We start from the raw sequence: 14,890 nt of genomic DNA on the forward strand, positions 1-14,890 counted from the left end.
TCAACCAACTAAAAAAATGTAAATGGGCAGTCAAGGTGTTGTACAAAAACATAAATCTAGCCGGGCGGTGGTGGCGCACGCCTTTAATCCCAGCACTCGGGAGGCAGAGGCAGGCGGATCTCTGTGAGTTCGAGGCCAGCCTGGTCTACAAGAGCTAGTACCAGGACAGGAACCAAAAAGCTACGGAGAAACCCTGTCTCGAAAAATTAAAAAAAAAAAAATAATAATAATAATAATAGATGTTAAAAAAATAAAAAAAAACATAATAGATGTTAAAAAATATATTTTCCTTGATGTACATCTATTCATACATGGAATTCTTCGTCTCTTATTGAGGTGGTTCAAAACAATACATTCAAAGAAGAGGTCACACAATAAGCTAAACAAAATATCCCTCGCCACTCTAGGTCTTTCTCTCTCTCTCTTTTTTAATTTCACTGTAACTAGTCCCCTGGGACATTCTCTCATCTCAACAACCAGTCCTACATCTATATTTCAGTCAAAAGGCGAGGCAAAGAGAATCAACAATTCTATATCCTTATGCCTCTCTAATCCAATCTACACCCCCTTTCAAGGCTAAAATAAATCAGTACAGCAATTGACTCACACCGCCAGGGCTGATCCTATCTCTGTCACCAGAGCAAGATCTCCCAAGATGATGCAAGGAACCAAATACATGGGTCCCAGATATTTCAGATAAAAGCACATCACTAGGACTGAAGGACGATGGGTAGAAGAGGAGGAGGAAGGTAGAACAGAGGACAGCAGCTGCTTACCTCCTGAGGGAGTCTTCCTCAGAGCTTTCTTCGGGCATATCTTGATGTAAGGCCTCCTGTGATACAGTTCCAGATCTGCTGGATTGGGTATAGATTCGTTCCCAGTGGCCTGTCTCCTGGTTAAAGGCCACCCCCACAGTCCTCTCCTCTTGTGGACTAGCTGAGCTGCTCAACTCCAGCCTGCTGGAGCTAGGTGTTTGGCCCTCAGTCCGCTCAAGAGGTGGCAACTGGTTGCCACTTGGTGGCATGCCCTCAAAGGTGGTAGAGACGTGCCAGGAAGAGTTAGCCTCTCCAGATGAGTAGTTAGGTGTGGTTCTTTCCCAGCGCAGGGTATCATTGTTGAAGGTCAGAAGATTATGGCAAGCACGGCAGCGATTAAGATGGCCCCGAGACAGGTTGGAGTTGTTCTCACTGCTGTGTGGGGTGGGCTGATGGGAAGGACCTGGCCTCTCAGATTCAATATTATTATTGAGCATTTCTTGGGCCTGTTGGGTCTGGGGAGCTTCCCCACTCAGGCTCTGATCCAGTTCCTGCAGCCTGTCATACTCCAAAAAGAAGCGTCTCAGATCACACTGAAGCTCATGGCGAATGTTGCCGGAGTTGTTTTGGCTAGAACCATTCCCTCCATCTGACTCAGTAGCCAGCCCTGATGATGGAAAACCCCTTCCTTCTGTGGCTGAAGTGTACACAGACGCCTGAGAGCCGCCTTCCTGCTGTCTCAGCACAGACAGCAAACTCACTGAAGAGGCACTGGTCCTGGGCGGGGGCATAGATTCTACCTCAGAGCGTGAGTTCAGAGTGAGTACTGTCCGGGTCCACTCAGAACCTGTCAGCCCAGGGGCTAGTTCTCTGTGATACCTAGAAGGGTGGCTAGACAAAGGGCCCCCCAAAGAGCGACGGGTAGGACCCAGACTGAGGTTGCGGAGCGTGTTGCCCGCAGTGCTGCTCTGGACTGTACTGAAGGCAGACGGCCGGTTCAGGAGGCCCTGGTCTTGCTGCGTTGACGAAGCCTGCTCCGGGGGATGGAAGGGCTCGGTCTGTACAAAAGAAAAGGAAGGGGTAGTAGCTCTGGCAGAAGCAGGGGGCACACTGTCCTGGTGTGGCAAGAGGGAAGGAACTCGAGTGCCAGCACAGCGACTGCAAAGGCACAAGATCCCAGGGTGCTGGCAGCACTCAACTGTGGTGGGGTAACTGACCCGCTGTCGGAGCCTGATGTAAGCGGAAGTCCTGGGACGCTCCGTGGAGGGCTGAGGGGGAGGCGGTGGGGGTGAGGGGGTAGCAGAATCTTGTACTGTGCTTTGCTCTCCCACCTGGATGCCAGAGGAGCGGGAGGACAGCATATGCAGGAAATTGTGAAGGAGAGGTGTCCGGCGAACTGGCTGTGATTGCAGGAGGGCACGCTGGCGGTAGTGAGATAATTCTGTTCCTTCTATAGGAATTTCTGGTTCATCGTCACCCTGGAACATGAACCAGCAGGAGGAGAGGGTAGAGAAGAACAATTAGGTAGAACCTCCAAACTAATCAAGACAAGCTTAAAACTGACTGGTCATCATCCAAGAAGAATCACCTTCACTGATTAGCAAACACTCTCTCCCTATGAGGTCCTAAAAACTAATCGACTTCATACTAAAAACCATCATATGGTATTAAATTATTCATTTCTAATAGGCAACATATCTAAATGAATACAACTGGCATAATAATTATTTTATAAAAGTCATCTCTGTGGCACAGAAGCAGTGAGGAAAACAAAACACCAACCAGCCAGAGGCACATGAGTGACAAGCATGAAGAAGACAAGTTCTTTCATTCTTTTTTTTGTAAAGATTTATTTTTATTTTATTATATTATGAGATTTTGCCTACATGTATTCATTTGTGCCACATACATGTCTGGTACCACAGAGATCGGAAGAGAGTCAGCTATTGTAGAGCTGCAGTCACAGACAGCTGTGAACTACTGCGTGCGTGCGTGCTAGGAATCAAACCAGGGTGCCCTGAAAGCAACAGTGCAGAGCCAGTTCTCCAGCCTCTCCTTACCTTTTGTTTTGTTTTTTTTTTTTTTGGTTTTTCGAGACAGAGTTTCTCTGTGGTTTTGGAGCCTGTCCTGGAACTAGCTCTTGTAGACCAGGCTGGTCTCGAACTCACAGAGATCCGCCTGCCTCTGCCTCCCAAGTGCTGTTTTTTGTTTGTTTGTTTGTTTGTTTGTTTGTTTTTGAGATTTACTTTTAGGAGCTGGAGAGATGGCTTTGGCAGAGGACTGGTTCCCAGCATCCACATGGTGGTTCACAACTGGCTTAATTCCAGTTCTAGGAGATCTAATGTCCTCTTCTAGCCTCTGTGGTCACTGCATACACAGTACACAGACACACATTCAAGCAAATTACCCATACAATATTTAGACACATTATGGCTAGTTGGTTGGTTGGTCTTATATGTGTATGTGGGTCTCTGTGCGCATCTGACCAGAAAAGGGCATTGGATCCCTCGGAGCTAAAGTTATGGACAGTTGTAATTAGCCCAACATGGGACTGAGAATGGAGCCCAGGTCCTTTTCAATAGCAGTATGCTGCTCTTAACAACTGAGACATTTCTCCAACTCTAACAAGGTTTACTTGTCATGATACAGTCAAAGGGATTAGAAAACTGATTCTCCTGTCAAAACTATGTTGGTAACTTTTGAAGATATCATTAGAAAATAACTATCTCAATGGAAAAACTACTGAAGTATTTAGAATTAAATTATAACCAGAATTATATTTTAATAATAATAAATATAATATCTAATAGACATATACTACTAAAAAAAGAATATCAGAATTATAGCTCTATTTTAGAAAATAACTTCCAGTTCAGAGAGAGTAGAACTGCAGGATTTTTTTTTTTTTTTTTTTTTTTTTTTGTGGTTTTTCGAGACAGGGTTTCTCTGTAGCTTTTAGAGCTTGTAGACCAGGCTGGCCTCGAACTCAGAACTGCTGGATTCTTACCTGCTGATTAGAAGGGTTAACGATTGCTGTCAGTAAGTAGTGTCCAAGTGGATCAAATCTAACCAGACTGAAATCACAAAAGAAAAGCAGAGAAAAACAAATCATGTTAGCTGAGAAATGGCGTCAGACAACCCAATTCGTGCTTTCAAAACTTTCTTCCCTCTCTGTCTCTGTGTCTCTGTCTCTCTCTCCTGGAGATAGTCTATGTAGCCCAAGTCACATTCAAACTCTCAAATGTTCTTGCCTCAGATTCCTGTTTTAAAGACATTAAAATAAGGCTTACGTTGCTTCCTAATGTAAAGAAATATGTATTAATAAAGAGATTTCACTTTCCTTTTTTAATTTATGATTTAATTTTATGTGCATTGGTGCTGCCTGCGTGTATGTATTTTTGAGGGTGTCAGCTCCCCTGGAACTGGAGTCACAGACAATTGTGAGCTGCCCCGTGGGTGCTGGGAATTGAATGTTGAGTGCTCTGGAAGTGTTCTTAACCGCTGAGCCATCTCTCCAGCCCCCCACATTCTTTCTTTTTTTGAGACAGGGTCTTCTATATCCCAGGCTAGCTTACAAATCAACACACAGTTGTAGATGACCTTGAACTTTTGATCCTCCTGACTCTATCCACCCAGTGGGATTACACAGGTGTGCACCAACACACTCACTGTACGTGGTACTAGGGATCAAATTCTGAACTTCACTCGTGCAATACAAGTCTATACCAACTGAGCTCCATCTTCAGGTCATGATTTCAGTTTTGAAAATCACCCCGGTTTGCATCACACTAAGCAGCTACATTAAATATGCATCTGTTCAACAGGTAAGAACCCATTTAAGTGGTAGGTCAGAATGCTGTCACACAGATTCAGGTCTCCCTTCACTCACCTGTCACACTGGCAAAAAATTTAGCACCCAGAGACAATAAAGTATCAGTATCAAGTAATATGGCTGAAATCAAGAAAAAGCTTATATCCAGCCATAACATAAAACTGTTAAAAAAAAATACCCAAAGAAAACAATATATCCAGTCTAATTTAGGCAATACATGTCTTGTTTTTGTAGCATTGAGAACTGAATCCAAGGTCATATATGTAATAGGCAAGAGCTGACAATCTCATTACATCCCAAGCTCAATTACCGTTTTGGTATTTTGGGTTTTTTTTTTTTTTTTTTTTTTTTTTTGCTTGTCTGTTACTATTTTTTCAAGACAGGGTCTCACTATGTAACTTTGATTGTCCTGAAACTTGCTATGTAGACCAGGTTGGCCTTGAACTCACAGAGATCACCTCTGCCACCCAAGTTCTGGGATTAAAAGTATACATCACTACAGCCAGACTGATATTTTGTTTTTTGAGACAGGGACAGGGTCTTGCTAACTAATTCAGGAAGGCGTGAGACTCCCTGTGTAGCCCAGGTTGGCTATGAACTCAAGATATGCCTATTCAAAATCCTGAGATTACAGATATGTGCCACCATACACACAGCCACCAAGTATGCTTTGATCTCAAAAGCTAAATAAGTATAGTTAAAAGATTTGATACATTTATATCTCTATTTTGCAATTTGATAAATATAAACAGTCAATAGTGAGCAAGCAGCCAGCAAACTATCTTAAATCATCCATATATTTTTGAAAGTGTTCCCAAAAGGTAATCCCAAATGCAGACAGCTCTGAACCTAAGTAAGATTCTACCTAATAACCCTGATTTGTAGAGACCACAAGATGAGGCCAATAAAGGACAGGCAAGAAACAAAATGAACTGTTTCTGGGAGTGGTGATAACAAACCACCCTGAAGAGGACTAATGAGCTCCCTAAGTTCTCCTGAAATGACAGCAGCTGTGATGTTCTTAACATCACACTCACCGGACGCGCTCCATCTCACTAGCTGTCTTCACTACAGCAAAGGGCTCCCGCCGACTCCAGTCCCAGAAGTGGATCTCATTGGCAGTGGCAATCAGTAGAAGCTGAGCCGTAGGATGGAAGGCCAAGGATGCTATGGCATTGTTGCTATCTGTGAACCAGCTTTCACTGCCACCCTGCAAATGAACCAGACCCAAATATTCTCAGATTATAAACTGCCAATAGATGAAGAATCCACTTCAAAAAAATTACATTGAAGAGTTAAGTGTGATGGCTCACAACTATAATCCCAGCCCTTGGGAACCTAAGGCAAGAAGACTGCCACAAATTATGAGACCAGCCTGTTCTACATAGTGAGTTCCAGGTCAGCCTAGACTATATAGTGACACCTTGTCTCAAAAAAAAAAAAAAAAAAAAAAAAGGCAAGGGAGAGAGAGGGAGAGAGAGGGAGGAGAAGGAGGGAGAGGGAGGGAGGGAGAGAGAAAGGAAAAAGTCCTACATGGAGTCACACAGCTCAGGGTGGGCCACATGCTTTACATGGATGAGCCCTGGGTTTGAGTCCCGAGGGTCTATCTCCATTTGCAGGTACTGTCTTTATCAGAGCACAGTGGTGCAGTGGCACACGACTTTAATCCCAGCACTCAGGAGGCAGATGCATGTGGATCTTGGTCAGTTTGACGGTCTACATAGTAAGTTTCAGACCATCCAGGGATAAATAGCAAGACCATTTAAGACAAAATAGTTTTCATAGGGTTTACTTTAAACATGCCCTCTATAAATTAATGTATAAGAACAGCAATGTATCAGTGCCAATCATTTAAGAAAAATATTACTGATTTCAAATCAATTACGAGGCCTCCACTCAGTTCTTGTTTCTGACACCTGTGGAAAGTCCAGCTTGGTACAAACAGTTCAGAGCAACTCACTAGCCAATCAGAGACAAGCAGCATCTTGCTTTGATGAGCATGAACAGAGTGATCTAAGACAGTGGAAGTCCATACTGAACTCATTTTAGAGCCCCCTTCCAAACAATGTTAAATAGAAGAGATAGAAGAAAACTTTAGTATGTCTACTTTATAGTGGACAAGTATGAACTAGCAATGTCCATCTATCAAGTGAGCAGTAACTATCATAGACACAGATTAAGTCCCAAGAGGGTGGTTAGTTTCTCAACCAGAAATAAGAATCCAAAGGCAAATAAGTCTCTGTGTTTAAAATACCAAGGAAAAAAAGCAGCCTAAGAAAATACTTACATGTAAATCCCAAATCCTAACTTCCCCATCTAAGCAGCCAGAAGCAATAAGGCCTGAGATGGTGGGATGAAAAGTGACACACCAGGGAGTACGGCGGTGTCCAATCAGAGAGTGAACACACTTGCCAGTCTTAACCTCTGTAATATAGATGTTATGGTTCACATGTGTGGATGCCAAGAGAGTCCTAGAGAATCAAAATGGAGACATAATTAAGAAACATGTGGCAGAGAAACAAATTTTGCCAGTTTTAGACAACAAAAACTGACACTATTTCCTAACTAGAAATAAAAGAAATTAAGATATGCCTGCTGGCAATTTGTCTATACACAACAGAAATATTCTGATTTTTAAAGTCTTCTAGTTTTGACACAGTGCTCCCGTTCATACACAAATATATGTATACACGTATATATACACATCTTCATATATTCATCCAGTGCTTCGGAGAATCTCTAGGAATTAATCTGGATGGTCAAGCTAAGTCAAGAGTATTGAAAACTTAAGCTACAGCTAAATATTAGGTACCTGTCTGGGCTGAAGGCCAGTAAGAAGGTCGAGCGTGGACTATCAGGCAGTTCTACTCTCTGGGAGAAAATAAATAAATAGATAAATAAATAAATAAACAAACAGACAGATAGCATGATTTATAAAGTAGGGCTTACTCTAACAGAAGCCATTCTAGATTTAGTACAGACTAAAACTATAAAGACAATGATCAAGTTATAAATCAAGATAAATCTAAATTCAGGAAAAATGTCTACTCTACAGGAAAAAATATTTCTAGTCTTAGCTTTCACATTATAAACCAATTCCCCAAACTAGCTATATCAAATCTCATAAAGAAGATAAACTACATTCTCACTCTCTGCCATCACCTACTCTAAGATTATGTCCACCTTACTGTCTCCCACACACCCGTGTCAGAGCCCTGTCCTCACCTTGCCTTCCCATCTCATCCACCGCGTCTTATCTTCTACCAGCTCCTGCAGAAGCCGCTGAGCACCCACGGCACGAGTGCCCCGTTCTCGGCCCCAGAGGATCCGTACAGCATTCTTCTCTGGGACAACCTTCATGGTGCTCAGGAGCCACTGTCACACCAGGGGTCAGAACTGAAGGAGCAAATAACAGCTCCACACACAGAAGCAGCTAAAACGAGGCCATTCAGGTCCTTGTCAGCTGTCTTCATGGAAATCTAAGGAATGAAGAACAATGCCAAATAATGCCTACAATTTCCATGCAAACACAAGTCTAGCTCAAAAGAGAAAGTGTCCTTTCCTATTTAACTATGGCTACCAAGAAAGGGCCTTTTGAAGTTTCTCTTTCAAAAATATTTCATCTTGTCATATTCCTTCTATAGCCCTACTTTACATATGAAAAACTGAACATTTCCATCAAAATTATTCAGTTCTTAGTCTTTTTTAAAAGATTTACTTATTATGTATACAGTATTCTCGGTATTCTATCTGCATTTATGCCTGCAGGCCAGAAGAGGACACCAGATCTCATTACAGATGGTTGTGAGCCACCATGTGGTTGTTGGGAATTGAACTCAGGGTCTCTGGAAGAGCAGCCAGTATTCTTAACCACTGAGCCATCTCTCCAGTCCCAGTTCTTAGTCAGAAAAATTTTGCTCTTAATAAAAATGACTAAGAACTCTGATTGAAAACAAAAGGTGGGGTTATGGATATGGCCTAGTGGTACAGGCCCTAGACTCAATCCCTATTACCACAGAAAATAAACACCTAGGGAGCTAGGGATATGGCTCAGTGGGTAAAGGACTTACCATCCAAGCATTAGTTCGGATCCCTAGAGCCCAAGTACACAGCCAGGCACAGCAGTATACAGCCTGCAGCGCTGAGAAGTAGAGACAAGAAGATTCCTGGAATGTACTGGCTGGCTAGCCTAGTAAAGTCAGTGAACTCCAGATTCAATGAGAGGTCCTGTCTCAAAAAATTATGTGGAGAGCAACCGAAAACAATGCCTAGTATCTATCTCTAGTTTGAATGTGAGTAGGCCCCATAGGCTCATATATTTGAATACATGGTCCCTAGACAGTAAAACTATTTTTGGAAAGGATTAGGAGGGGCAGCCTTGTTGAAGCAGATGTGTCACTGGTACTGAGCACTGGGGTGTACATGCGCCCCCCCCCTCTCTGTCTCATGCTTGTAAACCAGATGTAAACTCTGCCTGGTGACATGCTCCCCACCATGATGGTCAGACTCATGCTCTGAAACTGTAAGCAAGCCCCCAACCGAATGCTTTCTTTTATAAGTTACTATGGTCATGTGTCTCTTCACAGCAATAGAACAGAGCCTAAGATAAATGCAAACATGTACACATACACATACCACATATACACAATAAACAAACATAAATAATTAGGCTGGGCATGTGGCTCAGTGGTAGAGCTCCTGTTTCACATGAGACCCTGTATTCAATTTCTAGCACTATAAAAAAATCAGTAATTCTTTAAAATACTTTGTAAAATCACAGCACAGTGACTTAGACAAAAATTCTGCAGAAGGGCTGGGGGGGGGGCTACAGCTCAATAGTAGAATGGTGGTCTAGCATTTCTAAAGCCCTTGATTTTGTCTTTAGCACTGAAGGTGAGGAGGGAGAGAGAAGGAGGGGGACAGATTAAAAAACACAATGGTTGTCTGAGTGGTAACAATACAACATTTTTAAAGACAAAATTCATATTGTTCAGCTTGTCCTCAAACTATGCAGCTTAAACTTCTTATCCTCCTGCCTCCACTTTCATAGGGCTGGGATTACAATCTGTCACCATGCCCAATTTATGTGGTGCTGGGAAATGAACCCAGGGCTTCTTTCTTTCATCCTAGGCAAGCATTCTACCAACCAAGTTATATCCCCATACCTGTGGCTTGATCATTTTAAGAGGTGATCTACTTCAGTTTCTGTTGTTCCAGTTTTTTAAAACATGTTTTCTCTGCATAACAGCCTGAGCTGTCCTGGAACTCAATTTGCAGACCAGGCTAGCTTCAAACTCAGAGACGCTTGTCTCTGCCTCCTGAGTGCTGGAATTAAAGGCGTGCGCCACCATGCCCAGCTCTCCTTCAGTTTTTAGAAAGAGGTTATACAGTCCAAACTGGCCTCCTCTTCCTACTGATACTGGGATTTCAGACATAAGGCACTATGCCTGGCTTCTTTTTGCTTTTTAAATTTCAAAAGTAGTAACTCTCAGAGTGGGTCATAGTTGCAAAAACCTATAATCAGAGCATTTGTGAATCTGAGACAAGATGATTAAGGCTTTGAAGCCCGATCAGGAACTTTTCATCAAAAGTTCCAAGACATCCTGAGCTGCAGAGCAAAGCCTTGTTTTAAAATAACAGGAGAGAAGTTGGCAAGATAGCTCAGCAGGTAAAGGTACTTGCCACAGAGACCTGAGTTTGATCCCCATAACCATTGTAAAAGGTAGAAGTAAAAAAACCACCTCACAAAGTTGTTCTCTGACTTACACACACACGCATGCACAAAATAAAAACTCTGAAAGTAAAATAAAACAAAGGAGGAAGTAACTGCTTATTATGAGTCAAACAATAACTTCCTCCTTCCATTTCTCAAAAAGCTGAAATCTAAAGAGCACACAATCAGATGCATTCAAATACAGACATAAGGAAAATATTTACAGCTTGTGCTGAAGGCGTTTTCTTCCTCTAATAATGGATAAGGTCAGAAAGATTCCAGAGTAAGGCAAGCCCCAATTTCCTAAGCCCATATAGTCAGACAAGATGATCAAGGCTTTGAAGCCAGACCAGGCTACAAGACAAGTTCCAAAATATCCTAAGCTACAGAGCAAGGCCGTGTCTTAAAATAAAGGAAGGTGGCAAGATGGCTCAGCAAGTAACAGCACACTACAAAGAGTCAAATACAGAACTCTGATTCATTCTCATGCTGTAATGTAATTCTTACCACTCTTCTGTTTTGTTTTGTTTGCTTTGCTGTGTTTGAGTGTTGAGGCTTGAATTCAGGACCCTGAGTTTGTTTAGCAAGCACTGTACCACCACAACACACACCAGCCTCTCATCACCAACTAGTAAACCGCAAAAATACATGCACAGTAAAAATGTTAACACAGTTGAGGCCAACCTCCAGAGTAGTCACTGCTAAGTAACAGGAGGAAACGATCGCTTTGGTGACTTGTACAACTCAGAGTAGAAACAAAATTTTAGGTGTGAATCCTTTGTTCAAACTAACAAATACTTGAAGTATTTCGTACCTTTTACTACTAACCAAGAAGGTTCAAGAAAAACAGCTCTAATGTTCACCTTAACTCTATATTGAAACCATAATTATCTTACCTAATATAGAGAACTTCAGAAGAAACACTTTGAAAATCCTTCGACCTAATAATGCAACAAAAAGTACAAGTAAGTCATTTACAATCTCATAACAACTGTAGACACAGCAGCAGCAATCCCCCTTGGTTTGTGTGTGTGTGTGTGCGTGCGTGCGTGCGTGCGTGCGTGCGTGCGTGCGTGGGAGCACACATCAAGTCACAAGATAACCTGCAGCAGTCAGTTCTCTCTTTTCACCCTGTGGGTTCCAGGAAGCACCTTTATCCCTTGAACAACTTCATTGGCCAGGTCCAGTCTTTAAAAAAGTAAAATAAAATAAAGGGGTAGAGATTGTTCAGCAGTTAAGAGCACTGGCTGCTCTTCCAGAGGACCTGGGTTCAATTCCTAGCAACCACATGGCGGCTCACAACTCTTTAACTCCAGTTCCAGGCTTCTGACATCCTCACACAGGCGTACATGCAGGCAAAACAACAATGTTCAAAAAATAAATTTAAAAAAATCTGCCTTTCTGTTCTCCTATAACTCAAAAGGACAAACAAAGTACAGGTTACAATTTTTTTTTTTTTTTTTTTTTTTTTTTTGGTTTTTCGAGAAATGGTTTCTCTGTGGTTTTGGAGTCTGTCTGGAACTAGCTCTTGTAGACCAGGCTGGTCTCGAACTCACAGAGATCCGCCTGCCTCTGCCTCCTGAGTGCTGGGATTAAAGGCGTGCACCACCACCGCCCGGCCAGGCTACAAATATTGTATAATTCAAAGAACCATGATATAACATTAAGTTCCTACAGGAATCAAAACCAGAATGAGTTCCTACAAATATCACCATCAAGACAACTAAAAAGCTAAACATCAAGTTCACTAAAAAGGGCAGGCAGTGGTAGCAGAGGCAGGCCGATCTGAGTTCGAGGTCAGTCTGCTCTACGGTGAGTTTCAGGACAGCTAGAGCTACATAGAGAAACCCTGTCTCTCCCCTCCTACTCCCCGCCAAAAAAATTACCAAAAAGCATGTCTATCAATTCCCAGGGAACCTAAACTCAAGAGTTCAAACCAGCAACAATCTTACTGACTAGTGGGCAGAAGTGAAGAGGCATCTAGAACAGTGTCTGTGCCAATGTGAAGTCCCCCAAATAATTGCTTAATCATAAAAAGCCGTATACAAGTAGAAGAAAGAGAAAATGACAAGGATATACACACACACACACACATACATACACACAAAAATCAATGCCAACGTTCCACCCCATTTACCTAAACACATAAATCTAATCATTCAAAAAGATAAAGTGAGGGGCCCAGGTGGTGGTGGCACACACCTTTAATACCAACTCTCGAGAGGCAGAGGCAGGCGGATCTCTGTAAGTTCGAGGCCGGCCTGGTCTACAAGAGCTAGTTCCAAGAAAGACTCCAAAGACAGAGAGACCCTGTCTCGGAAAAAAAAAAAAGAAAAAAGAAAAAAGAAAAAGATAAAGTGTGGGGAATTACCTTCACAGTTTTCTATGCCATTTAACTACTCTACAGAGAATCATCTAAAGTATGCCACAGCTCACTAGGAACTAAGAGTTACAGGTCCTTCTTGCAATTTGATCATCTAAGCCAATGAAATTCTTCCACCTTCTAGTTAATATTTTTGGTGCTGGGTGGCAGTGGTGCACACCTTTAATTCTAGCTCTCAGGAAGCAGAGATTAGCACATTTCTGTGAATTCAAGGCCAACCTGGTCTACAAAGCAAGTTCCAGGATAATCAGGGCTACAAAGAATCAAAAACAAAACAAAAACAAGAAACAAGAGGTCAACCTAGCCAACACACCTAATTTCAAGCCAGCCAGAGCTACTCCGTAAGACTCTATTTCAAACCAACCAATGGATAAAGAGTAGGGGGAAAAAAAAGACTTTGGGCAAGTCACTTAAAACCTTTGAGACTCAGGGTCCTCGTTCTCTGTAAGATTGTTGTAATGCTCCAGTTAAGTACAGAGATGTGGAAGCGTTGACATTCACTGCTGTTACCGTTGTCATTATTAGTGAATCCTCCTGAGTTCACTACAGTTCCCAATAATAAGGCCAAGGAAACCCACAGGTGCCATAATTTCTCAAAATAGCAAATTTCTAGGAAACATTTCAAAGGTAGTTAGCAAACAACAAAGCAAAACATACTCAGGGAACAAATATAGTAGCTGTTTAGTAGCGAGGTGGTGATAGCACCCACCTTTAATCCCAGCACTTGGGAGCTAAATGCCAGCAATCTACAAAATGACTTAAATTTATTCTAGAACAGCCAGGGCTACACAGAGAAACCTTATATCCAAAAGCCTAAAAAAATAAAGACTGTGTGTGTGGCCAAAATGATTAAATGCAACTAAAACTTCTCCACATCCATAAAATAAGGCAAGCAGAATTGAAATTAGGAGTGTAACATAATAGTAGAAAATATATTCTTAGCATACTAAAAGAACCAGGCTCAATCCATAGCAGCAAACAAAACAAACACTAGAAGCAACAACTGTACCTACAACCTAATACTTTAGACACACACACACACACACACACACACACACACACAAATCTGTCTTTAGAAAAGCTGAGTGTGGTGGTGCATTCCTTTAATGCCAGAACGTGAGAGGCAGAGGCAGACAGTTCTAGGCCAAGCAGGGCTACACCATGTCTCAAAAGAGACCCTGTCTTTATAAAATTAATTAATATATTTTTTTTAATATTTTAAAGTATGTCTTTGTGCATCGCAGGAGCATGGACAAAGTGCAGTTGCAAGAGGACATCGAATCCTCTGTGGGTAGAGTTTGCTTGGAGTTGAAGGAGGAGGTCATCCTGTGAGCACACAGGTGCTCAGAACTGAGATCAGGTCATATACAAGAGCAGTATGACTGCTGAGCCATCTGACAAGCTGATCTTCTCTTATAGCATTTGGAGACTGTGATTACAAAAATTAAAACCCCTTCAGTTGTTTTCGAACAACTCCCCCCAGCTCCCTAGATAGCCAAGAATGACTATGAACTTCTGATCCTCCTGCCTCTACCTCCCCAATGTATCAGCACACAGTTTTCAGTGCTAGAAATTAAACCTAGGGTGAGTTTCACGCATGTTAGGCAATCACTCTACTAATTGAGTTGCAGGACCCCAGCCCCCTGCTTAGCTGCTAATAGAGTTCAATTTCCTCATTTATTTAACTGTTAATGTGTCTGCCACCTGAATGTGTACATGAAGACAAAAATCTAAGAATAAAATCAGCCATGAAATACTGGCACATATTCAGTAATATATAGGTTTTAATCCAAGATTTAACTCTTGGGGAAAAAAATTATAATCTGGGGCAGGTGACATGGCTCAGCAAATAGTAGCACTCCTACCAAGTCTGACAGCCTGAGTTCAAGCCCTAAAGCCAACACACAAAGGCTGTCCTCTGGCCTCTACAAATGTGATATAGCATCTGCATGTGCGAGCATATACACAATGCATAAAATAAATTTTAAACCAAAAAAAATAAAATAAAAATAAAATAAATGTAATAAAATTACAAATCTAGACTGGAGACATGGTTCAGTGCTCAAGAGTACCAGCTGCTCTTCCAGAGGACCTGGGTTCAATTACTAGCACCTACAAGGCAGTTCACAACTGTCTGCAATTCCAGTTCCAGGGGATCCAATACCGACATCATCAGGCACAAGGTACACATAAGATGCACCAACATA

The 14,890-nt window shown here is 42.1% G+C and overlaps 1 protein-coding gene across 9 annotated transcripts in view; it reads right to left on the reverse strand.

Annotated features, from left to right (window-relative positions):
- Positions 1-14,890, reverse strand: part of Ambra1 (autophagy and beclin 1 regulator 1) — a 199,627-nt gene that overhangs the window by 147,900 nt on the left and 36,837 nt on the right. For 4 of the 9 annotated variants that reach the window (XM_057780610.1, XM_057780613.1, XM_057780606.1 and 1 more), the window contains 7 exons: positions 11,197-11,241; positions 7,813-8,066; positions 7,400-7,458; positions 6,875-7,058; positions 5,625-5,797; positions 3,763-3,829; positions 777-2,233 (listed from right to left, as the gene is read on the reverse strand). In XM_057780610.1, the coding sequence (XP_057636593.1) occupies positions 777-2,233; positions 3,763-3,829; positions 5,625-5,797; positions 6,875-7,058; positions 7,400-7,458; positions 7,813-7,947 (2,075 nt within the window). In that variant the 5' untranslated portion in view covers positions 7,948-8,066; positions 11,197-11,241. The remainder of the gene's footprint in view (positions 1-776; positions 2,234-3,762; positions 3,830-5,624; positions 5,798-6,874; positions 7,059-7,399; positions 7,459-7,812; positions 8,067-11,196; positions 11,242-14,890) is intronic. The other 5 variants (XM_057780612.1, XM_057780608.1, XM_057780609.1 and 2 more) reach the window with 2 other exon arrangements.

The sequence above is a fragment of the Chionomys nivalis genome, chromosome 9, assembly GCF_950005125.1.
Source record: "Chionomys nivalis chromosome 9, mChiNiv1.1, whole genome shotgun sequence".
Taxonomy (NCBI): Eukaryota; Metazoa; Chordata; class Mammalia; order Rodentia; family Cricetidae; genus Chionomys; species Chionomys nivalis.